This window comes from Oncorhynchus masou, chromosome 29 (genome assembly GCF_036934945.1).
Source record: "Oncorhynchus masou masou isolate Uvic2021 chromosome 29, UVic_Omas_1.1, whole genome shotgun sequence".
NCBI classification, from domain to species: Eukaryota; Metazoa; Chordata; class Actinopteri; order Salmoniformes; family Salmonidae; genus Oncorhynchus; species Oncorhynchus masou.
In genome coordinates this window covers 37,377,676-37,402,017 of record NC_088240.1, presented here as the reverse complement: position 1 = coordinate 37,402,017, position 24,342 = coordinate 37,377,676, and the positions used below count along the sequence as shown (strand labels likewise).

The window sequence follows — 24,342 nt, the reverse complement described above, 5'->3', positions numbered from 1 at the left end:
TACTGAGCATTGATTAATACGCCAAAATACATTATATATTTTTTATATTTTTTATTTTTTACATCTTATGACATAATGCGTAATAGTCTTAAAAAAATCATAGTCCTGGATTCCTTGGACTAATAGGGATACATTTAGTTTGCCTTAATAATACGTGCATGTGTGCTTTATTCATGTGTTTAGGTAGCCTATATTTTCGTAAATATTCAATCATGGTCCTTTATTTCACCTTTATGAATTCAATATATGAAAAATAGGCCCACAAGTATAACTTGTTAGTTAGAACAGCACCCCATTTTATGATTTTAATATCCTAGGAGTAAAGGATGATAGTCTGGCCAAAAAGGTGTGTGAGGACTACAACCGAACCGCATGCATAGCTTAGTAGGTCTAAAGAGTTTTTTTCTTCTCAATAAATACCACATTTCTATTTTGGGGCTGATTTTAGTTATTTGTTGTACCCTATTTTCAACACCACATTGAGCCTGGTCGAATTTGTTTCGGTGGGAAGATCCTATAAATCTTCCTCTATCGATTTCTTTTGTTTCAAATATCTTAGTTAATACATGTGTTATGCGTTATGCGACATTGTAACCAACGCAAGACATACATTTAGCCACAACGGAAATGTTGCTAATGAAAAGATTATCTTTGATTAGTGGTCAAAATATTGCACAGTGTCAGTGCCAATGAAGGTTTTCATTATTATTTTGTATCTTGTTTTTACACAATAAAATACTATGTTGGCCTCATGAACTAAAAAATACTATGTTGGCCTCATGTTTCCTTTTATATAAGACCAAATGTACTTTATTACAACCATTGACCTATTCTAGAATATAGTTTGTTAGCTGTATGAAATGTTTAGGCTCGACATTTACTGAACATGTTTAGTATAACTGATGTTTATGCTCGTCAACATGGTAATATCTATGTTATTATAATGTTAGAAAAAATAATACATTCCGTATGCACGAATCTTCTAACTCAAAACTAGCAAATTTGGTTATTCTGCGGTTAAAATCAAACATGTAAAATTTCAATTCAAGAAGCAAGGGCATTGTTCGTTAACTTTCCAAATGAGATTTTCAAGCAAAGCTTTCTGAGAAGAAATGGGGAATGGCCCCCGCCATTATGCGCAAAACAGGGTGAATTGCTGCAGTCGAAATTTCTTTTTGTGAGAGGAGAATTTACAACTTGGTAATAGACCTTTTTATGTGCCTCTATCGCCTGTCATTGGATGCCACTGGTCATGTGCAAGAGGCAAACGTCTTCATGGCCCTTTTCCTGATTTCCCAAGCGGTTTTTTCTCTGCATTCTGCTGCTATACCGTCCCCAACCAAAACGCTCAGCCTACACTCGCTCAAAATTTGCCTTATTATTGCCTGAATGAAAGTGTGAAGCTACCAGATCCTCGATAACTAAATAGTTATTTACTTGACTTGTCAGGGCTAGCGTTTCTTCCTGTGTGCATACCGAACATCGAAAGGAGAGCCTCTGCTGTTCATCATCCGTATAGTTTCACTGTAACATCATGTATTATTTATACAGAGTCACCACAAGAAAACACATGGATTACCCAACTGCATTAGGTAAGCATTTAATGTTACAAACATCATGTTAGAATGGTTGTTTATTGAATTTCTCTATGCTACTTCCTGTCTCGTTGCACCAGGGTATATTAGCAGTATAGGCTAATCAGAACCTCAGTCGAGATGACATGTATAGACTAAAGCCAAAGGACACATGTTTAAGATAACTAAAACTGCTGTTATGCATGTATTATGAGTCAACACCAATGAACGTTTACATTTAACATTGCATGCGAATCTGAACGCACAAAACTGTGATCGGTATTTTACCAATAGGCTACGTATGATGGAATTGTAATTTGCTGTGACAATGGGTTGACGTGTTCATGTTAGTTTAGCCAAACTGATTCATGTATAAGGACGCATATTTAGCTTCTGTAGCCTAAAACGAATGTTTACTAACTTTGAAGTGCTTGCGGGGATGGGTTCTTTTGATGTTTGTACGTATGAACAGTATCTGTCGGTCTGTCTGTATGTCTGTCCGTCTATATGTTTTCGTTATATATGTGTATCTTTGTGTATGTTTGATATATATATATATATAATTGATTGTATAATGTATCTGAAGTGACACGCAGCCTAATTGAGTTTTGAGGAGCTGGCTGCCAGATGATTTTAAACAGTTCGATTTTCTAAGTGAATTCTATTCATTAGTCCTCTTTTGGTGCATGAAGTCGATGTCATCACTGTTGTGCGAGGTAATGGATATCTGCATGATGGCATTTGTATGAAGCCGCCTGATATGGTCTTAATATTAGTTCCACGTTCTATCAGGGACGTTGTGTAGGCCTACTTGTGAATATATCATTACACTCAAGCTATTGCTCCATAGGCCATATAATAATAACAATAGACCTACACATTGTTATATAGTTGAACTAAACAAGGTAACCATTTGCATTGTATTTTCAGATATGGATGTTTAGAACATTTGAATTTGTTGTAACACACACACACGTGTGGAAATAAATGCAACATAATGTTAACCTTTCAGAAATGCAGTTGTTGAGTTTTCCCACCAGAGAAGCAGTTTTCATAGATGTTTTCAGCAGCCTGAGATGGGGGGCAACGGAACAAAGACAGTATTTCACTGTTGCCTGACAGGCAGCTGCGAAAGTATTTACAGCCTTACTGCAATGCGGCAAACGAGAGAAAGCCTGGAACGAGGGCAGCCTATAAAAGTGGGGCCTGCGAATGACAAAACGCGGAGCATTTAAATGACTCGATTAGCTTCTAGTCTTAACTCTGGATCGGTAATCACATCACGTCCCAACATATATATGGATATAGCGTTGTCATTTCGTTCTTCGTTCGTTCTTATATCATATCGCCCATAAATGAAATACAATATTACACTGTATATCAACGTATAGATATATCATTTATCTAAAAAAATGAACAGAGCGAGAGAACAGTTCCCTTGATTATTATGTTTGGTGTGTGTTTTGTATTGCAGTTTTAAACATTTTGCGGTTGCAGTGGTTAGCCATACGAAGGATTTTTTTTGGATTGCCAGTCTAGTTTAGCCTATAAATTATGCAATTATTGAACATCGTGGGAGCATATTAATCCAATCATCTGCGGTATAAGGGATGAACGAATAATAAACCTAGATCATCTATGGATTTTTCTCGGATTGAACTGCATACAAAGCCTACCATTTAAACATATAGCAAAATATAATGTCATGCAAGTTTATGCTAAAATCCAATTTATGCTAAAATGCAACAAATTGATTATGTGCCATATTGATTGGGAGAAAAACTGAACACGCTGAAAAAGGGAAATTATTATCATGTTCCAGCAAGAGGCGCTGTTGTCCAACATTCAGTTATCCCTTGGTTCTTTTCCGCATATTTTACCTTATAGGTCACCGAACTGGAATATGATTGGTCCTTACACAATATGACCGAGCGATGTGGAGTATGCCTAAGAAATTGAAAGGAAGTGGTTTCTGAATTGAAATATCAGTCTATATGTAGGTGAAGTTTTCGTATAACCAAACTCTTTCTTTAAGAGGGTATAGTTAATAAGGAGAGTGGTGGAGTCATATGAGACTGGCCTACACCAATGCGTGTGATGCATTTGATGGTTAGAACGTTTTTAATAGTCGTGTGTGCTTCTGAATCACCTCAAGCTAGCAGGGCATCTTTTATGAAACTTTACTGATAGGAAACGGTGAGCGAAACCCCCACAGATGTCTGTAGACTACGTCAGGGATCACAGAGTCATCATCCGTTTTTTTAAAGTTAGGCCTTTATGGGCAAGCAGTCAAGCAGAACAAATATATATATAGGTAGATGTTGACCTGTTTCTCCCAGGTCCAAAATGATTGGCACCCTTGACTAAGATGAGCAAAAAAGACTGTATAAAATAAATTATACAAATATGAACCTATATTGTTTGTTCAAAACAATTGGGAAATTATATTATTTTATACTAATACAACTGCCCACAGAAAGAGATTTTGTGGTTACACTTTATTTTATCAAAAAGATAGGGTTCAAAATTATTGGCAATTACTTTTTTCAATACCTTTCAATACCTCACCTTGCCAGGATAATGTCACTGAGCCTTTTTTCTAAAATGTTTGTGATATTGGAGAACACATTCGGAGGGATCTTAGACTATTCCCCCATCCAGAATCTTTCCAGATCCTTGATAACCTTCATCTGCGTTTTTGAACTGCCCTCTTCAATTCAAACCACAGGTTTTCAATGGGGTTCAAGTCCGGAGACTGAGACAGCCATAGCAAAATGTTGATTTTGTGTCAATTAACAATGTATCTATGGATTTTGATGTGTGCTTGGGCTTGGGCTTATTGTCTTGCTGGAAGATACACTTGCAGCCGCGTTTCAGCCTCCTGGCAGAGGCAACCAGGTTTTTTGGCTAAAATGTCCTGGTACTGGGGTAAAGTTGATGATGCGGTTGACTTTAACAAGGGCCCCAGGACCAGTGGAAGCAAAATAGCCCCATAATATCAAAGGTGGCAGCATAGCCTAGTGGTTAGAGCGTTGGACTTGTAACCGGAAGTTTGCAAGTTCAAACCCCTGAGCTGACAAGGTACAAATCTGTCGTTCTGCCCCTGAACAGGCAGTTAACCCACTGTTCCTAGGCCGTCATTGAAAATAAGAAGCTGTTCTTAACTGACTTGCCTAGTTAAATAAAGGTAAAATTAAAAAAAAAAATAAAATCCTCCACCATATTTTACAGTAGGTATATGGGGTACTCTTTTACATGTGCATTCTCATTTCAACACCAAACCCATCATTGGTGTGAGTGGCCAGAGAGTTCTATTTTCATGTCATCCAACAAATGTAAATGGCTGGAGTATGCTAAACGCATTGGAACTTGGATTGGAACCGGTGCTATGGTCAGATGACATGAAAATGTAGCTCTTTGGCCACACACACACCAGTGGTGAGTTTGGCATCAAAATTAGGAGGCATTTGCAGAAATGAATCCCATACCTACTGTAAAATATGGTGGTGGATCTTTGACGTTATGGGGCTATTTTGCTTCCACTGGTCCTGTGGCCCTTGTTAAGATCAAATGCATCATGAACTTTACCCAGTACCAGGACATTTTAGCCCAAAACCCGGATGCCTCTGCCAGGAGGCTGAAACGTGTCCGGAAGTGTATCTTCCAGCAAGACAATAACCCCAAGCACAGATCAATATCTACAAAGAAATGGTTAATTGATCCTAAAATCAACATTTTGCAATGGCCGCCTCAGTCTCCGGACTTGAACCCCATTGAAAACATTTGAATTGAAGAAGTGAAGGTTATCAAGGATCTGGAAAGATTCTGCATGGATGAGTGCTCTACGATCCCTCCCAATGTGTTCTCTAACTCATCAAATATTTTAATAAAAGGCTCAGTTCATTATCCTTGCAAAGTAAGTGAGGTAGGCTATTGAAAGTTATTAAAAACAGGGGTGCCAACATTTTTGACCCCTATCTTTAAAATAAATATATATTATTACTTGCTGGATAAGATATCTTTCTCTAAGTAATTGTATTAGTATAAAATAATTTAATTTCTCCATCTTTTTGAGCAAACAATATAGCTCAGTATTTGTATTATTTATTGTATACAGTCATTTTTGCTCATCTTTATAAAGGGTGCCAATAATTTTTAACCTAACTATAGAACAGATTACTTTATTAGACTTTTGACACGTCTTCTATTGACCTAAAAACACACATATAACACAACAAGGTGAACTTGAAATAGCAAGTGTGAAACAAAAATATATATATTTTTATTTTTATTTTTTATTGCATAACATGTATTATAATTATACATCCCTTTTATTTGATATACCATCAAGCTAATCGGCGTTATTGAATAAGTGCAACTTTGAGGGTTATTTATGGCACCAGTGCGGTGTCATGAATGGCTGTGGGGAGAGCACGTGATGCCATTAAACTTTGTTTTATGGCCTGGGAGTTGACAAGCCAAAATATAATCCTCATTGTGTATTAGTAAGGCCGTGCAGATGGCTTGGAATAGACCTTGGAATTGGTGGAAGCAAGTATAAACCTCTGGTTTTGTCTGAACATGGATATGTTTGCCTATTCGATGCAGTACGTTGGTCTTTGCGGTGAGCTCTGTTTTATCATTTGATAGGCTACTAAAACTACTGCGTGCGCATGCTGATGTCATCAGGTATACATGTCTGTCTCCTGCAGTTTTGTTTGCCTGCTTCGAAATCCAGGACTTTAACCACAGTAGGATGTGTATTTTGCAATGGCCAGGATGTACGGGAAACAGTTAGGAAGTGTTTGAATATGTCAATACTTGGCTGTTTACGGCTGTTATAACCAATAATCGTTCAAATCAGTCGTTAGATAAACAATGCATTTTGGACAATGGCTAATATTGTAGCCTATAGGCATATTCGTTTTTGCTTCAAATAGACTAATATTGCGTGATGGTTTATTAAAACCTGTAACATTTGAATTTGTCTGCAATACGCACATATTTTAATGACAATGGCTAATAGGCTTGTCGGGATCTGAAGTCTTTGAATTCGGAGGTAAAAATATCAACCTGTTGTCACAGACTTAATGGCGTTTACAGTTATTAGCGTTTCCTTACGTTTTGGTGACATAGGCCTTGTTACAACACTGTATTAATTAAGTTAAATACACATCAGTCCTTCTGCATCTTAATACCCCAACAATATCTTAAAAATAGCCATGCTCCATCGCGCCCCCTAGTAGTGTACATAATATTATCGAATCATAATTCCTTGTACTATCGTCAATTGACCCATATCAGGGTGTTTCTATAGGCCTACATTGTGACGTTATGTAGGAAGTGAAGTGATGACATTGGAAGTGATGATTTAGTTTGTTATCCAATACAAACACTTTTACATGAGGCAGCATGAGGCAAGGACAACATGCACGAATCAGAAGTGTGTTATAAAGGACTACACTACAGTAGGCATAGGCCTAGGTTTTTATTTTTTTCTTCTCTTTTAGCAATGTAACGGAGTATTTTTTTAAATTGTTTTTCTGCTGCCTGTCTGCCACTTTGACAATTAGTGTATTTCGAAGTTCAATGCACTGACAACTGCTTTAATAGGCCTACAATTGACAGGCTATATTATATTGAGATGGTATTTTTATTGAAATGAGAATTGCATTTCTAAAAGAATTTCAGTAGTCTAAGATGGCATGTTTAAAATAGTAGCTTTATTGTCTCTTTATTTATGATAAATAGCCCACAAATAAGATTCCAGGAGAAATACAAATGTTTTTTGCAACTTAAATCCATAGGCTAAATTATACATGTTGTCGATGGTGTTTTGGCATAGAATCTGGCTTTTGTGACATAGCTACTTGAAATCGGAACAATTACCTATTAACAGTTGTATAGTAACATACCTCTAAATAGATTACAAAACATAGCAAGTTGGTTCATTCTTGGTTCAAACGAAGGATAAAGACAAGTGCTGACTTCATCGTTCTTTTGTTCCTCGGTATCCTATCTCGGCTTTGACCGAGCAGTTGTCTGAACAAGTCTCAGGGCAAGGTGAAACCTAGGTCAAGCTGTCCAACACATATTAAAATGTTGTGACGTGTAATTACAAAGGTGTAAAGAGTGTGATTAATATTTTCCAATAAGATCATTTGAAAATGGGACGAAAACCTTTCGAGTATCTCAAGGTTAAATAGAGGCTTCTAATGTGGTCAATTTTAGTTTTTGAAAACGTTGTAGAAGTGTTGTGAAACGTTCGGCCTATAACCTTCGTTCTTAAACTACTAGAATTAGACTACCGAAATTAGACTACTGAAACTGTCCAGTAACAAAACATGAAGTCGGCCTGGCCTATAATTTTGAGAAAATAATTTAAGGACACATCTTCGGGCATCTTACCATAAGCCCTGTGTGAATACTCAGTCAAATTTAGAAAGCACTTGGCCAATCAAGTGTTTTAAAACGAACAATTTTATTTAATTGAAATATAAATTGAATTCAAAAAAGTATGTTATTATAGGACGATAGCACAGTGACATATTCCCTAGACTTTAGACCAACGGAGGTAGTCAACTGAAGGGTCGTTTGGGAATCGTGAACTTTTGTACTTTTTGAGCTGTCGCTAAAGTAAAGATAATTGAACTTTTTGATACGTTTGCAAATCATTTAGTTTGACCTCGTGGCCTTTAGCCTTTTTTCTTATGGGTCCACACGATATTCAAGCCTCGGATTGTGGGTAGAGCGTAGGCTGGTTAACTTGTTTTTTAAAAATGGAATCCTTCCAAAGTGAGTATCGGTAGTCTATACTAATTAATAGTGAATGACCTATGTTGTTTGCCTATACCTCTAACCAATAGGACTAACCGGTTGACATTTTTTTAAATGCATTTCGAAGCTGGAACAGAATTGCTAATTTTACTGATGAACTACTTAGGATCTGATTAATCAGGGGCTATGATTTGATGGAAGTTATCGAAACATATTTTGATACACATCCATTGTTTACAATTGTCGACGGTATAAGAGTGTATTGAGTATGAATAGGTTTTTTATTTGTCTTTTTGAGAACGGAATCTAAAGGCTGGACTCTTGAATTGAGAGAAATGATGGGACCCCTGTATTCCGTCGTCTATATATACCCTGTAGAACCGAATTTGTGTGATAAAACAACAGTCACAGATTCGATTCTAGGGGAGTATATGGTCGATGCAAAAACTTCGATTTACTTTACTGCTTTTATAGAATTTCTAATCATAACTATTTATAACATTGTATGATGGAGTGCACATCGTTTGATTGCTGGATTGTACCAGCTATTGTGTCTAATGGTTGTTTAAAATGATATTTATATATATTCTATTGAGTAGAATCTGTTCTAATAGTGAAAGTAAATGTTCGAGTTATATGCTCTTTCAGTGTCACTTGTCATTTCATTTGGTGATTTACGTTGATATAAAGACATCGTCCTAGTCATGCTCAGGAGAAGCCTTTTTACACGAGTCACTTTTTTGGCCTGTTCACGTATCATTACAGCCAAACAGTCCTTTTCGTTTTGATAGTGAACAAAAAGTAACTTGCCATAACAAAAGTTATAGGAGACTGAAATCTAAACAGATTTTAACATGGCATCAAAGTAATGCATTTTTTTCTTACGGTTTCATACGTTTTAACATTTCAATCATTGAATTATTGACTGTTTGGCATTGGTTGGTTGCCACGAGGCTCTTTCAGTAGTTTTGAAAGGGATAGGGGAGATGAAATGATGAGATTCTTCTAACTTTTGGATGACCCCTTCTTGACAAAGACAGTCCCCATCAATTGTCCCTAGGCTTTATTCCCCTCTTTTTGTGCCAGGGGGACGTTTTGTATCTTTTGTTTGTTTATCTGTCAGACTCACTGGCCTTAGTTTGATTTAGTATTGTAGAACAATAAGCATATTAACCATATTATTACACAAAACCATCTAAATGTCCATCTATAACCAAACTTTGTATTTAATCCATTCAGATTATTTTCCATTGACTGTTAGGGATGACCACAATTGATATTAAACTGTTGACATTAGGTACATAACATTTTACATTTTATTTTTTCAGTATAGCGAGTACATTGCTAATCCTGCATTGGAACTGGTTAAATATTTGTTTTCATTCAAAATAATTTCGGTGTTTTTTTTAAATCAGTGGAAATTGCTGCTGTAGGTGTGCAGTGTATACCCGTTAATGAACTAGCTTTACCTCCATTGGCCAATCTGGTCACATGGTTCCCTAACTTTATTCAGTTGACAGCAAGTAGGAGGGCTTTATGGAGGGTGGAAAAAAAGACAACTCGAGAAAAATTTGTATTTTCTACCTTCAGAAATTAATGACCATGAGTTCGTTTATGGTGGACTCTAAGTATGTGGACCCAAAATTTCCTCCTTGTGAGGAATATTCGCAAAATAGCTATATACCTGACCAGGGGACAGACTACTACGGTCCAGCGCAGGACCCAGGTTTCCAGCATCCAGGAATCTATCCACGGTCAAACTACACTGAGCAACCCTTCAGTTGTACCACTGTGCAGGGTTCTACAGTGCAGCCGCGGGGTCATGTGCATGAGCGAGCCAGCCACCCTAGCCCTTTCACTGCACAGACCGAGCCGTGTCCCCCGGTCCAAGTGACTGGCCCCCGGACTTGTGGACAGCAACAAAACACAAAGAACCAACATGGGATACAAGCCAAGCAGCCTACAGTAGTTTACCCCTGGATGAAGAAACACCACGTTACTACGGGTAAGATTGACTCTCTCCTCCCCACGTCTCGTTGGGACAAGCTGAGGTCCAGGAATTTAGTCACATTAAAATTATTGCGTGAAATATTTATGAGTTTCTTTGAAGGGGCCGTCAATTACTCCAGTCATAAATGTTTATTGCTAAGGAAATAGGCCGCTGTCTATGTGGCCGTCTCAGAGCTCTTGAAATGTCCACTTGCCTTATGACTATGTTTTATTTGATTGTGTGTCGACAATATTTCAGATGAAGAGGGTGAAAATAGAACAAATTGAATGAAAGTTTGGTCATAGTTTCGTCCGATTTCATTTCTGGATCAAGTTTTTCATTGTTTTGTTTTTAGCTAGAAGTTTGGAGCGTCCCGTGAAAGGCTGTTATTTTTGTTAACTGGGACCTATTGGCTCACATTGGTGTTTTGTTTCTCACAGTAAACCCGGACTACACAGGACCTGAACCGAAACGGTCTCGGACAGCTTATACAAGACAGCAGGTTTTGGAACTGGAAAAGGAGTTTCATTTTAACAGGTATCTGACCAGGCGGCGTCGCATAGAGATTGCCCATACACTCCTTCTCTCCGAGCGTCAGATCAAAATCTGGTTTCAAAACAGAAGAATGAAATGGAAAAAAGACCACAAACTACCGAACACAAAGGGAAGATCTGCATCGGCTTCCAGCCAACATTTACAAAGTATTCAGAAGGATAACCAGACTGATATCACAACTTTATGAATATTGTGGGAAATTTTGAATCTTACATGAACTGTAGGCCTATAAAAACTATTTCCCATTTGACTTTGCATGATCTCAAACATGGCATTTTCGTCATAGGCAGTTACATTCAGAAGGACCCTCGATGTGTGTTGGCTCGCTGAATTGAGTCAACTTCCAACATTGTAACTGATAGGTGCTCAGAAGATACGAGTGCGTCACTACATGCTTCACATGCTTCAAAGAGGTAGCAGTAGATCGAACGAGAACTTTCGCTTTCGGACGAAAGCCTGTTAAAGAGGTTTTCATATGGTAGGCCTACTCTTCTTGCTTGCTATGGTTCTCTTTCCACCACACAAGTCCGAGTACTGCCTGAACATTTATATCTTTATTTAAAAGGGGGAAAAAACGTACAATTATGTGAAACTTTTGTACACGTTAATAGGAAATTGTCTTGTGATGAAATCAAGCTCCTAAAAATAACCATATTTGATTCATATATTGCAAAAAATAAAATGTCCATTGCACACAAAGCATCAGTTGATCCATACATTTGTGACAATATTTGTTACTTTTATATAGCCTAGTTTTTTTAAAGTAGTGAACTCGTATTTATGGGTGCTAACTGGTTGAATTTTTCTGTTTACGTTTTCTGATCTTTTATACAATAAAGTTTTTAAAATGGCGTTAAATTCTATTGAGAAATAAGACATTCCTGTGTGCAGACCATTCCCAGTGCCCTTATTCGGTTATAAATCTCTCTTGACATCTTTGTAAACAGTGTACATTTAAAGAGGGTCTCACATATGGCATCTGAAACGCTTTCATGAGTTCCTTTGTTCTTTGCATCGAATTTATATTTTGTAAGATGCTTCGCTATTTTTTATTTTGATCCATATCAAACAGAACACTATTAAAACTCTATATTAAATGTGAAGGACGTTGAGGACTAAAAATAGGTGTCATATGTTTCCCCCATTTTTATTATACTAATTTTGTAATATAGTGTTTAAATTTCATTATGATTATTTATTTAATTAAATATCTGTACATTTCCTAAAACCCACAACTGTTCTGAACATGTTTGAGAAACAAACGTTTATTTAATGAGATATGTTCAAAACTGTTGTGGATTATTAGAATTGTCTCTTTTGTTATGCATTGTAAAATCGTTTAATTCATGTGCTTAGCTGGCGTTAAAATCTAACTATGGCATTCATTTATACCAAACCAAGCCACACAGGCATTCATGTCATGTTTCAAGACAGATATTCCTGTATTACTCCAATCATCGTCCTCGTGACAAAAAATAATCATAACCTCTTGTGTTGCGAAGATGTCTTTCCTCTGAAGAGTCTTCATGATGAGAAGTTGAAAAGCTATTTCAACTGAAGTTCGACAAAAAGCTCCAGAGGCAGGTTCATGCAGAGGACACTGTTTCTATCGCCTTAGACACATTTCAGCCGCGAGGAGTGACCTCTAAACCCTTGACCCGTCCGACCAATACAGCCTTGTTTCTCTTACAGGCGCTATTCACATTGCGTTTAATTTAGATACTTTTTCTATTCTACCTTAGTATTGGTTTGCTATAGAATATTGGACGCTTATGTAACTCGGTTAAACATGCAGGCTAACTTTTTAAAGCCTATATGTATTCTGCCAGATGCACCTCAAACGGTACTGATTGTGTATTCATGTCTCACCATGTTAATTTGCAATCCTGTCTGACTTTATTTTTGTACCTGCTTTTTACTCTGTACATTCACAGGTGTCGTGCACAACTTTCATGGAAAAATAAAGATTGTTACTTGATGCATTATGGTGGCACAGAGCACTCACGTTTGTCAATAGATTTCTTTATCAAGTATTCAGAGGTTCATGCTGGGCCATTGAGCAGATAAAATAGATAATCAATGTGTGCGCGCGCGCGCGCGAGCACGCACACACACACACACACACACACACACACACACACACACACACACACACAAACGGGCTTTGGTGGCTTTCGTGATCGTGAAATATCAGATACCGCCAAAATATTTCCATAATGCGTAAAATGAGGCAATCTGTAACATTTGGGTTCCATAGCAAAGCATACAAGAACATGGAATAGGGCCTTACTTGCGATACACCCACATAACTCGAACTTTATGCATGTCTCTCTCTCATTGACATCAACCCATGATTTACTCAAAGGTTACGAGTCGATACCTCAAATTAGGATTTAGCCTATGGGTTGGGTTCGAACACACATCTCGCAGACAACGTTTTACTTAATTGTGCTTGTTTGAAAAAATGATGGCATAGTTGACCAACATAACGTGGTTCATTGGCCGGTAAGTTACATTTTATAGCAAGAATCATGAATGTCCCCTAACCCACATCAATGTTAGATTCAGTGCCATAGGTTTTATGAATGCAGGATCAGTGGGATTATATTTGTGATCAAATAAAATGTTCATGCTTGGATTAAAACTTGTTTCATTTGAGTGCTTATCTGTTTCTCTTTGTGTGTGCGCGCGCGTGCGCTCGTGCACGGGTGTGCATGTGTCCTCACATTTGCGCGCACTCCTTTATAAGTTTAGCTGGGGAAGCCTTGTGTCACTTACACTTATTCATCTTCAGTTTGCCACTACATATATTTCAGTGTGCAAGCATGATGATGTCATTGCAAAAGAAAGAAAACTGCACCAACTTCACTCGGACCAAGAAAATCCTTATGTAGCCTAAACATAGGCTAAACAACAGTTCTACATGCAACCCATGTTGTTGTACGTGTGTTTTCAAGACTATCCCAATGGATTGATGAATATTATATTTTCATGTTTCTTTTCCACAGTGGACCTATGAGGCATGTAAACATGTAAATTGTCTCTCTTGTTCACTGAAATGACCATGGGAATAATCATAAAATGCCTTTTATGTAACACAGAGTTTGAGAAAAGCAATCCTATTTCAGTACTTGCCCGACAATGTGCAGTGTGCATTGACCTACATGTCTGAACACAATAAATGAGAGCCATAAGCAGTGCCATTTTCAATGACACTGCACCGAATATGGTATACACCATTGCCGCGCTCACAATGGCTTTCAAACGGCCATATTTGATTTCCTGCTGTTCGCAGAAACTGTCTTCGCCAAGCGAGACAGCCCTTTAAGATATATTAAACTGTGCTGTCTGCATTCAAAGATATAATTCGGAGTCTATACCGCTCCTCTCTCCTTTTCTGACCACGTGATTGTCTAAATAATTAATGCAGCACGTCCCCTAGAAACACGGCGTCGTCATTAATCGCGAGGACTCTATCAGACTTGAAAACTGAAGAGATCCCAAGAAAATAATATCCAAACGCTCCGATACCCAACGCAACTGTAGCCAGCACTTTAGCACAGCATCTCAACCAATGGAAGCTTGGTAGGTAAATATTTTAAATTATTTTTTTGAGTAAGATGGTAAATGACCATATCTGTCAGATATTTGATAAATAGCGCCCTTTGATGAGTGCGCCTTGGACAGGCTGAACTTGTTGTGGGTTCTTCAGTGCTGTGTTTTTTTATGAAAAACAATAGACCAAGAGGACAATGTCGATATTATAAAGTGGTAATATTTTACAACTAAGATCCGTGTTATGTTTCTTAGCAAGTAAATATTTTCAGCCACCTTTACTGTGTGAAATGTTTGTGATTATGAATGTGTGGGCAGAATGAATGCAGCACTGTTGGGCAGTTCTAGTTCGTTCTTGAGAGCTGTATGCTCGGGCCTCTGTGATTTATAATATCACCAAAGAGAGCAACTCAGTTATTGGTTTACACCAAATTGCCTGTTACAAAATGTAAACAGTGTGTTAAGATGAAAAACATTTCAAAGTGGTACAAGTGCAATATGTCATAATACAAAAGCTTATATTAGACGATTCTTTGGATAACACGCCAGCTACCTGCATAATGGAAAAAACAAAAAATCGGAAACGTTGTAAGAATATATCTCTTTGGAATGAACTCGGTTGACTCCCCTTTGCTGACATTGTTTATATTGTTGATGGGGTATAATTTGAAATGTATTTCTGAGAGTAGTAAAAGTAGTGTTTGAGCAGGTTGACAGTTATCTGCCTCGTTGTAAATCATTCTCAGTAATTCCTGAAAGGGTGCGAGGCTGTTGGGGGGCCGGGCGAACACTGTAAATCTTTCACTTTTATTACCCCATGAACATATGCTGCGACGCTAGTAGTCCTGCATCCTTTCCTCAGTACAAGATAGGCCTACCTCTCGGCCAGCTTCCCCGCTGTCTTTTATGGCGTTAAATCTCCATCTTCCAGTTGATTTTTGAGCTCACGAATTGTCATTTGAAGGCGTTTTGTTATCTACATCGACAACAGTGACTGAAACAGAAAACATGACTTTCCTTGAATGTGTTCAGGCTCAAAAGCAGGCTATCGTACGGCCGAACACCATGAGAAATAGCACAGAAGAGACGAGGGTTTCCAAATTGGTTTATTTGTATACAATTCCACCGGCCTTTTCTCATGCATTAATATTGGTCAATAGATTTCATAACATTCTAAAATGCACATCTCACATCTCATATTGTAGAGGTAAAAAAAACGTTTTATTTTTTTAAACAATTGTGATAACAATATGATAGCAGTTTCAAGTACTCAAGTAATAATGCATCTAAATACACGTCCAAATGTACAATCCTGTATCAGAAATTATGTTCAGAACCCTACATTTGTACAGAATTCTCAAAACTACATTCTAATCAAGGTTGTATTTTTATTAATTCATTTCTCTTTCAACAGCAGTTTTATGAGAAATCAAATATTACCAAAATACGTATAAGGGCTATATAATCAGGTAAACATGAAATGCACTTTGTATGTATGTATTATCTCTTAAAGATGACTAAATAGCCACCAGTGTCATTAAATTGGCATAGTATGCCCAGTGACCTGACCGAATAAAACATCTAATCATATTTCTACAATGGAAAGAAGATCATCACCAGAATGAAATCCAAGTTGATCGCAAGTTGAGCATTTTCACTATGGACACAGGTCAGATAAATAAATGTAAACGCCATCATTTAAAAAAGGATTTGGGAGTCAAGGCTTGCTTGCAGAAGCAGCCTCAATCAGAACATCCCGATCACGTGAACAAATATGCTTGTATTTTAAGGCCGTGCCTTTATTTGTCATCATAAAGGTTTCCTGAAACACCAACAATCTTAATGATAGTTTCATTTCGGTGACTGTGTCTGAAAACCTGTATTTTTCAATGGGAGATGATTGCCAGATTTTTTTGGGTGGAATAAGGATGCCTTGGTTTTTTATTGGTAGTTGAGCGTGAGTCTTTCCATTCTATCGGGAATACTGTCTGCATTGGTATATGGAAATGTCTGAAAAACCGCAAGATCAGGTTTAGGACAGTATTGTCTACAGACAAAGGGTGAAGGATATATTCTAGAGACTGCAAGGAAAGGAATTGAGACTAAGAAACACGAGTATATGATAAATTGATTTACAGGTAAGCAATTGTATGGCAAAATACAACCTTTAACCATAGCTTTACACAATGCTAGAGAATAAATATGATTTATTCCATTCAAAGGAGTTGATCTTTATTAATGTCGCTCTTGTCGGTAACTACGCTTATAGCTTAAGTCTTATGGACCTTAGATACGATTTTAAGGCAGGTTCACAATTTTGAGCAACCACTTTGAAAGGTTTGTTTGGACAGACGTATTTTGACAATTGGTTTTCAGCTGATTTTGCAGTTTGATGAAAACTGACCAAAAGAAAAGGAAAAAGAAGCAGAGGAACTTTTCATTCGAACTCCTAGGTTGTTAGATCGTAAATCACATTAATTTGTTGTCTTATCGTCACAGTGATGTTAGACATGATTTATGTGGTTTCAGCTATATGGCTTTGTTAACCTGCAAATGTTATAAAATTTTGAATGGATTCAATTGTTTTAATTTGTGTTAGAATTACTTTCAGGATTTCTCCATTTGTAAATAAGAAATATATAAATAGATATAGACGTATTTTTTATTTAAATAACATAGGCTATATGAAACACTTTCAGTTGACGTTCTGCACTCATTTTTACTTAGGCTTACATGATTCCTTCGTGAAGTTATTGGATAATTCTGAATCGCAAATGTTTTTTTTATAGGCCTTTGAGAATCAAATATGAATTAAGAACAGGTTTAAACAATAGGCTATTGTTCGAATACTGCTCAGGTTGACTTGTCCTTTTATGTTATTGACTGTAATATATGTTCAAGTCATTATGAATGATTTTTAATTCACTATTGTCTGACTATACTGCGCTTTGATAACGAAATATGACTGGCTGACAAATACTGAATTTAAACCAATTGTATTCCAAGTAAATATTTGCAAAGTATTCATAGTTTAGAATGTGCGTCTAGTGGCAACACATTTTAAGGGAAATATGCCTGGAAGCTATAAAGAGCTGAACAACACATCCAATAATTCGGAGGATTTACAATCAAATTCGTCTTATTAAATGTAGCCAAATTAACAAGCTTATAAAAGCTATAGGCCTTTTGCTTTATACACATGTTTAAGTATGAACAATTAGTTAATTATATAATATCTTGCTTCCCATTCCAGGGATGCACAAAATGGATATTATTGGTTATTTTTGACTACTAAAGTAAACGTTCAAAATAAACCATCTTTAAAGTCAACTTTATATCCAAAGCGCACAATGGACACAAAGAAAACGATGAAATACAAGCAGACATTGTATATACCAAACTTACCGTAGCGTTGCGTAGGCGAGAAACATTGTTGTCTGAAAAGACAAGTCATGTCTGGCCAGAGTAGTAACAACATGTGGTAACAATACACTTTCAAATCCACTCAAAACATATCGACTTCGACTTCAACATTTCGGAGTTCTGCACATTTCTAAAACACGCTAGGCTATATGTCAATGATAACATTTGCTATTTGCCGAGAGACACTATTCTCAATCATGTTCTATTAGTTTACAGATGGCTAAGTAAAGCATATTTAAAACTTACATCAAGTAGCCTACAGACTAGTTTCTTATTTCTGATGATTATCTCCTCAAAGGTGGCCATGTGTCCCATCGTCAGGCAGTGTTTCAGCTTTTTAAAAACGGGTGAAAAGTACTGTGGTTAGGATTTCATTGTGACTTTCTTGAACGCCTTCCGCTCGTTGTTCATTAATCTATGAGTTATTGCTGAACAAGCCAAAGGTCAGCCAAAAGGCTTATGACTGCTAAATATTTTGGCCAGCTCTTTCTTTGTTTAGAATCTTCAGTGTAAGATTTTCTTCTCCATCACTGAACTACATTTTCGGTTTTAAAATGCCTTAAAATAAAGAATATTGTGTTGGGATTTGTGGTTGCTGAATTGTCCCATTTCTTCTCGCGTATGCTCTTATGATGATTAGAATAGATACTTGTTCATAGAAGTTCATTATGGTGCTATATGAAATTCTCACTGTAAAAAAAATAAAACCAGTAGGCCTACGATGGCATTTCAACAGAACATCTAAGCAATAGAAATGGTGCAGTTTGTTATATGAAATGATTACCCTACAGTAATCCAATGTCCTTCCAATAAAATGAGGAAATGGTGGTGCTCAAACAGTTTTGTGAAACTCCATGTATTGTTTTCGCTTTCAGGTCGAGGTGGATGTAATGATGAGCACGTGAAGAAAAATACGACACATATCTGCATAAAATACGGTGAGCAGCATTTATTTAATGAACTTCCGTTACATATTCACATCACATATAGAAGACAAGCCTGTATGTGTCATGCATAGGCCTATGCATGCATTTTTTTACTCTCAAAAAACAGTGTTCAAAAGGTAAAGTTAAGTAAAATGTAAAGATAAACAGATGATCTAGATTATAAATTCCACTGTTTAATTCAATTCTCCGGATTGGCATGTTCAGTTTCCCTTGTAGGCCAATATAGCCAAGTCTACCAGAGGCTCGTTTAAAACATGCACTTTATCCTTTAAACATTGAAGAATGTTCATCATCTTGACATGCAAGAATGCAGAGTAAGGCCAGATGCAAGTTGCAACAGAACATAATTTCTTTGTTTAAACAGAGCATAGGGAACATATCCATACACTAGTTGGTTATGAAATATACATACCCCACTGGGCACAGATGTCATTTCAACGTTTAGTTTGGATTTACATTTGGTTGAGTTGTCAACTAACGTCAATTCATTGTGAAATCAACAAAAAATGTCTCAATATCATAGGGTTTAGGTTAAAAGTAGGATTTTTGGAAAAATACGAAATTCCCTTATGCTTTTTGCAATTCCAATAAGTTTTCCAAGTTGAGTCAACGTCATCACATATCATTTTGCTGTTGAAATGGCGTGGAAACAACGTTGATTCAACCTGTTTTTGCCCAGTGGGACATTCAGAAGTAGCATTTAAAATCAAAACATAATTCACCAGTCATCCCATCACCTCAATACGAATTTCAAACGGGAATATGTCCACTTTTGCGTCAGTGACGATGGTCCTCTTTATAAACAAAACGATTCCATTTCTGCGGTTTCAAACGTGCGTTTGCGAGAGCGTAGTAGCGGCAATGCAGAGTGATTGTTGAGGATCGATTTATATAAACGGCCTCTCTATTATTGCTGCAGAACTTGCAGAGTATGGCATTTTTTAGCTTGCCTTCCTCCTACGCTTAGTTTTACACTTCTGAGGGTAGCAAGTCTTGAGGAGTGATTTTCTTTTCATTCCTCTCTAAGGCGTTTACGACCATAACATTTGCAGTCATAAATTTTGCTGCGGTCCACAATGACAGGTGCATTGATATGCACGCGCGGACATTCAGGGAAGACTGATTCAACTACTGTAGGCTATTAGTTTGTCTCCATGCATGCCTTGGTCATTCAGTGTGTTACTTATGTCAAGAATTGAATGTGAAATCGTTTCCAAAAGCAGTGAGATATGTTGGGTGAAAAAAATATCGTTTTTATATGTAGTCTAGGCTCTGGTAGATTGGAAGCTACAGTCTAAATATAGGCTTACTGATTACAGGCTACATGAGGGTGCCAGACTTCAAGAGCAAAGTTTTGACACCGATGCATTTGTTTTATATACACATAATTAGCATATAGGGATCCCACCCATTCCGACCACCCCAATATTTTTGGTGAGAAACAGGGAGAGGGGATGGCACTTCTTTTAGCATCATAACCCCCCTTAGCACACGTGCATTGTGATAATATTTTCTAAAATCATTTCATGGTTTAATAATTGCTTTTTGAATAAGGTTATGGAAGTAGCATTCAAAATATTTGTAAAAAAAACTTACAGGAGCGCGAGATGGACTTAATAAGTTAACAACAAATAAACAAAACATATGAACGAGATTTCGTTTATAAATCAGATTTCCAAATCAATCGAGAGAAGTCGTAGGAATAGGAAAGTAAGAGCTGATGGTGGTTTGTGATTCGTTAGGCTACTGAAAGGAATATTGTGTGGGTAACCAAATGCTGATTCAGCTTATTTTCTTAAGTAATTCAAGAAGATCTTTTGATCTTTTGGCAAAAGTTAAACGTTAACTCTTTTGTGCCAAACATGCCAAATGGTTCAAAGGGGAGAGGTTAAGAAGGCCTATTGATGATTTGATAGTTAAAGAAAGCATAGTTTGGAAAGTGAAGTTATAACTATTCCAAAACAGCATTTTTTTGTTTTTATTTTCATAATAGATCACGTGATCAAATATGATTGTATTTGTTTGTAATATGGCCTGGACTTATACTGAAACCAACACCAGACATCAGGAATCTTAAGAAAATGACTAAATGTTCGGTTTATTGATGGAAGGTTATTTTTCAATCCAGAGTACAGTGTATGCTCAATCATGGTTTAGTACACGTTCAATTCATATTGCCTGCATTATGAGCCTAACAACTCTTCTCTTCGTAGGTCAAGGGATACAGAGGCGGTGGGAAACTCCAATCACGTGATACAAGAACACCCATGCCATTGGATAGGGCCTTGGTTTGAATCTTCACAATGCAGAAAGCTACATACTACGATAATTCTGGACTTTTTGGAAGCTACTCTTACCCCAAATCCGACTCATATATGTATGGCCCATCTCACCAGCCCTACCCCACTTCTAACCTTGAGAGTGATTATCAGGGTCCAGTTTGTCCAATACAAACCACAACTGTACGGCCACCAACTCATAAAGACAATGACATGAATGGCAACTGCATGCGACCAAGTAGCAGCCAAGGAAACACCCAACAGTCGAGTGAACAGCCGCAGGCACCTCCATTGTCGGCATCTTCCCCTAACTCCAGCAACACTTCATCTCAGAAGAAGAAATCTCCCCCAAACAATGCTTCAAATACTGCCACCCCAGTCATTAACAAGCAAATTTTCCCATGGATGAAGGAGACGCGATCGAACGCCAAACAGAAAAGCAACAGCAGCAACAATTGTACAACTGCAGAAGGTACAGTGTGTGTGTGTGTGTGCGCGTGCATGTGTGTGTGTGTGTGTTTCAGCATGATTCGTCTGGACATGGTGGTGCGTAAATGCGTGCGTAAAAGGGCGATTATTCTCCTGTGCGCATGGGTCATTTTAGGCAACTGCGTAGGCCTATGTGAAATCATTCATAATACATAGAGACTTATGGTGTATACTATGTATTTTCAGGTGAGTCCTGCGATGAAAAAAGTCCACCTGGTCCAGCCTCCAAACGGGTCCGAACTGCCTACACCAGTGCACAACTTGTAGAACTTGAGAAGGAGTTCCATTTCAACCGGTACCTGTGTCGTCCCCGAAGAGTGGAGATGGCTAATTTATTGAATCTCACTGAGCGCCAAATAAAGATATGGTTTCAAAACAGAAGGATGAAATACAAAAAGGATCAGAAGGCTAAGGGGATAATGCACTCTCCCATCGGACACTCCCCGGACAGAAGCCCACCATTAAGTGGCCCAAATCACATTGGATATTCTGTAAATGTAAACAGCCTCAGCTATGATGCGCCCTCGCCCCCGTCATTCGCCAAACCCCAGCAAAACATGTACGGCTTGGCTGCGTACACGGCACCATTAGGTGGTTGCATACCGCAACAAAAAAGGTATCCGGGGTCCGAATACGAACACCACAGCATGCAAGGCAATGGTGGCTTTGCCAACGCTAATTTGCAAGGCAGTCCGGTGTACGTTGGGGGAAATTTCGTTGATTCCATGCCAGCCTCGGGCCCCATGTTCAACCTCGGCCATCTCCCTCATCCCTCATCCGCCAGCGTGGACTACAGCTGTGCCGCTCAGATTCCAGGCAACCACCACCATGGACCCTGTGACCCCCATCCCACATACACAGACCTCACCTCTCACCATGCGTCTCAGGGAAGGATTCAGGAAGCGCCTAAACTAACGCATTTGTAATTTGTGAGGATTCCATCTGTGTGCCCAAATTATGTTACGCTCTTTTATTACCTCACTAGTCTAAAGTAATTTATATGATTACACTACAAGTGAGTCATGTGTATTACCCAGTATTATTATTGATATTACTATTAATGCTATTGTGTAATTATTTTCTAAGAATAGCTGTGGTACATTTTTCTTGACTGTTGAGGATGCGTAGGGGAGACCGTTTGTTTGTCAGTTGTTCGTTTTCTGAAGTGCAATGCGCAGTATGGGGACTGAATATGTCATAACATTACTTGAAGGTAAGTCCTGTAGATCTGACAGTAGTCACCCATCTTTATAGGGATGGATTTTATAGAAAAAAAACCTCTAAGGTGTCTGTTTGTTAATTTCAAATTTTCTAAATTTGAAGCGTCTTATTTATTTTTCCAAGATTGTATTGCATTTATCTCCTTTCCTATATGTATTATTTAACGATTTTTTTGTATCACACATTATTTATCATTTACATATATGCCTATTTATATGAACATCTAGAATTTATGCAACATAGTTCGACAGACTTTGACATCATAGCCCTTCAATAGGTACACAGGTTTTTGGTGAATGCTAGTTTTAAGACATGGTTTCAATGGCTGGTGGTTTTATGTTGTTGTAGTAGAAACCCCCTAAGTGTAAATCTTGGAGTATTGGGGCATTTTTCATGATTTATCTTGTGTCAATGCCTCTATGAAAAACAAAGTTATATGTAGCCTTTTGAAATACCGAATATTATAAAAATGTAACACACCAGCATGTCATTTGTCGTCATTGCCAATTTTCATATCACGTCATTGTTATTTCATCAGTTGGACTGTCCATGCATACATTTATGAAACGCTAATGATATGAAAATGTTCTATTTTATTGTGTTTAACATTTTGTAAATAAAGTGCTTAAATTTACACAATGGATGAAAAGCACCGTTATTGATACACATAACAGACGTAGAAACGTGAAATTGCCACCATTCTGAAGTATAATGACATTAAATAGAAGGCTTATAGCCTTAACAAAGAAATGGCATGTCTCGTCGCTCAAATCAGACACACACGGAAAACTATCCGTTTTTCACATATGAGGGGAGAGTGAAATTGAATCGAAAGAGTAACCAGATACCGTGTATGTCTGTTTGATGCTGAAGAAATGCACATTTTCCAAGACACAGACACTCCTATTAGGCCTGAAGTCAAATTGCGCAGGAAGACTATATTCTTCACAATGTAAGCTCCATTTTTGACAGGGAAGGCTAATTAATTTGCTTTTTCCAATTATTTTTTGTTTCCAAAACGTATATTTCATCTCAAAGTTGCTGATTTATTACCACAGTCTATCGTGAAGCAGACCACACGTTCCACATTTTTAATGAGGATTTTCCTTTATCAATATGTCATTATTTAAAACTGTAGGCTAAACAAGTCCACATACTGTGTAGGCGTATAACAACAGAAAACACTTGGAGTGTTCTTAAACGTTTTTAGAAGCACAAATAATATATTTGCGTAACAAAATATTCGTAAATCGGAAAAATACATAGGCCACAGTATAGGCCTAATATTCTACAATAGTCTGTTCAACGTTAGTGAGTGACAAAGGATGGATGCTGCAGCGGTAGGCTATGTTGAGCTAGGCATCTATAGCAGAGTGCCCCGCATCCTTTCTTCCTACTGGAGAGAACATTTCAAAGCTCATTAATCAAAAACTCGTCGCTTTCAGACTCCACACTGATTCCACCTCCTTGTGAACAAAGCATTTGCATTCCAAATTCTAGAAACACATTTCAAACTGAGAGGCCAAACTTTG

General features: G+C 37.5%; 2 protein-coding genes across 5 annotated transcripts; both read left to right on the top strand.

The window, feature by feature from the left end:
• Positions 1-1,305: 1,305 nt before the first annotated feature.
• LOC135519494 (homeobox protein Hox-D3a-like) lies at positions 1,306-23,438 on the top strand. 4 transcript variants are annotated; one of them, XM_064944726.1, is made up of 4 exons: positions 1,306-1,592; positions 18,750-18,812; positions 21,035-21,572; positions 21,776-23,438. In XM_064944726.1, the coding sequence occupies exons 3-4, from the start codon at positions 21,125-21,127 to the stop codon at positions 22,513-22,515; spliced, it is 1,188 nt and encodes a 395-aa protein (XP_064800798.1). In that variant the 5' UTR covers positions 1,306-1,592; positions 18,750-18,812; positions 21,035-21,124; the 3' UTR covers positions 22,516-23,438. The 4 variants fall into 4 exon arrangements, with proteins under 4 accessions (XP_064800798.1, XP_064800800.1, XP_064800799.1 ...); XM_064944728.1 differs by lacking the exon at positions 1,306-1,592 and adding an exon at positions 6,104-6,198; XM_064944727.1 differs by lacking the exon at positions 1,306-1,592 and adding an exon at positions 14,377-14,481.
• hoxd4a (homeobox D4a) lies at positions 9,757-12,882 on the top strand. The gene is made up of 2 exons (XM_064944729.1): positions 9,757-10,356; positions 10,782-12,882. The coding sequence occupies exons 1-2, from the start codon at positions 9,888-9,890 to the stop codon at positions 11,081-11,083; spliced, it is 771 nt and encodes a 256-aa protein (XP_064800801.1). The 5' UTR covers positions 9,757-9,887; the 3' UTR covers positions 11,084-12,882.
• Positions 23,439-24,342: the final 904 nt, after the last annotated feature.

Bases quoted from the DNA above. Each gene is read 5' to 3' on its own strand.
- LOC135519494 (XM_064944726.1), top strand. From the start codon at position 21,125: ATGCAGAAAGCTACATACTACGATAATTCTGGACTTTTTGGAAGCTAC. The intron at 21,573-21,775 runs GTACAGTGTGTG...ATGTATTTTCAG, and splicing joins CAATTGTACAACTGCAGAAG to GTGAGTCCTGCGATGAAAAA.
- hoxd4a (XM_064944729.1), top strand. From the start codon at position 9,888: ATGGAGGGTGGAAAAAAAGACAACTCGAGAAAAATTTGTATTTTCTAC. The intron at 10,357-10,781 runs GTAAGATTGACT...TGTTTCTCACAG, and splicing joins GAAACACCACGTTACTACGG to TAAACCCGGACTACACAGGA.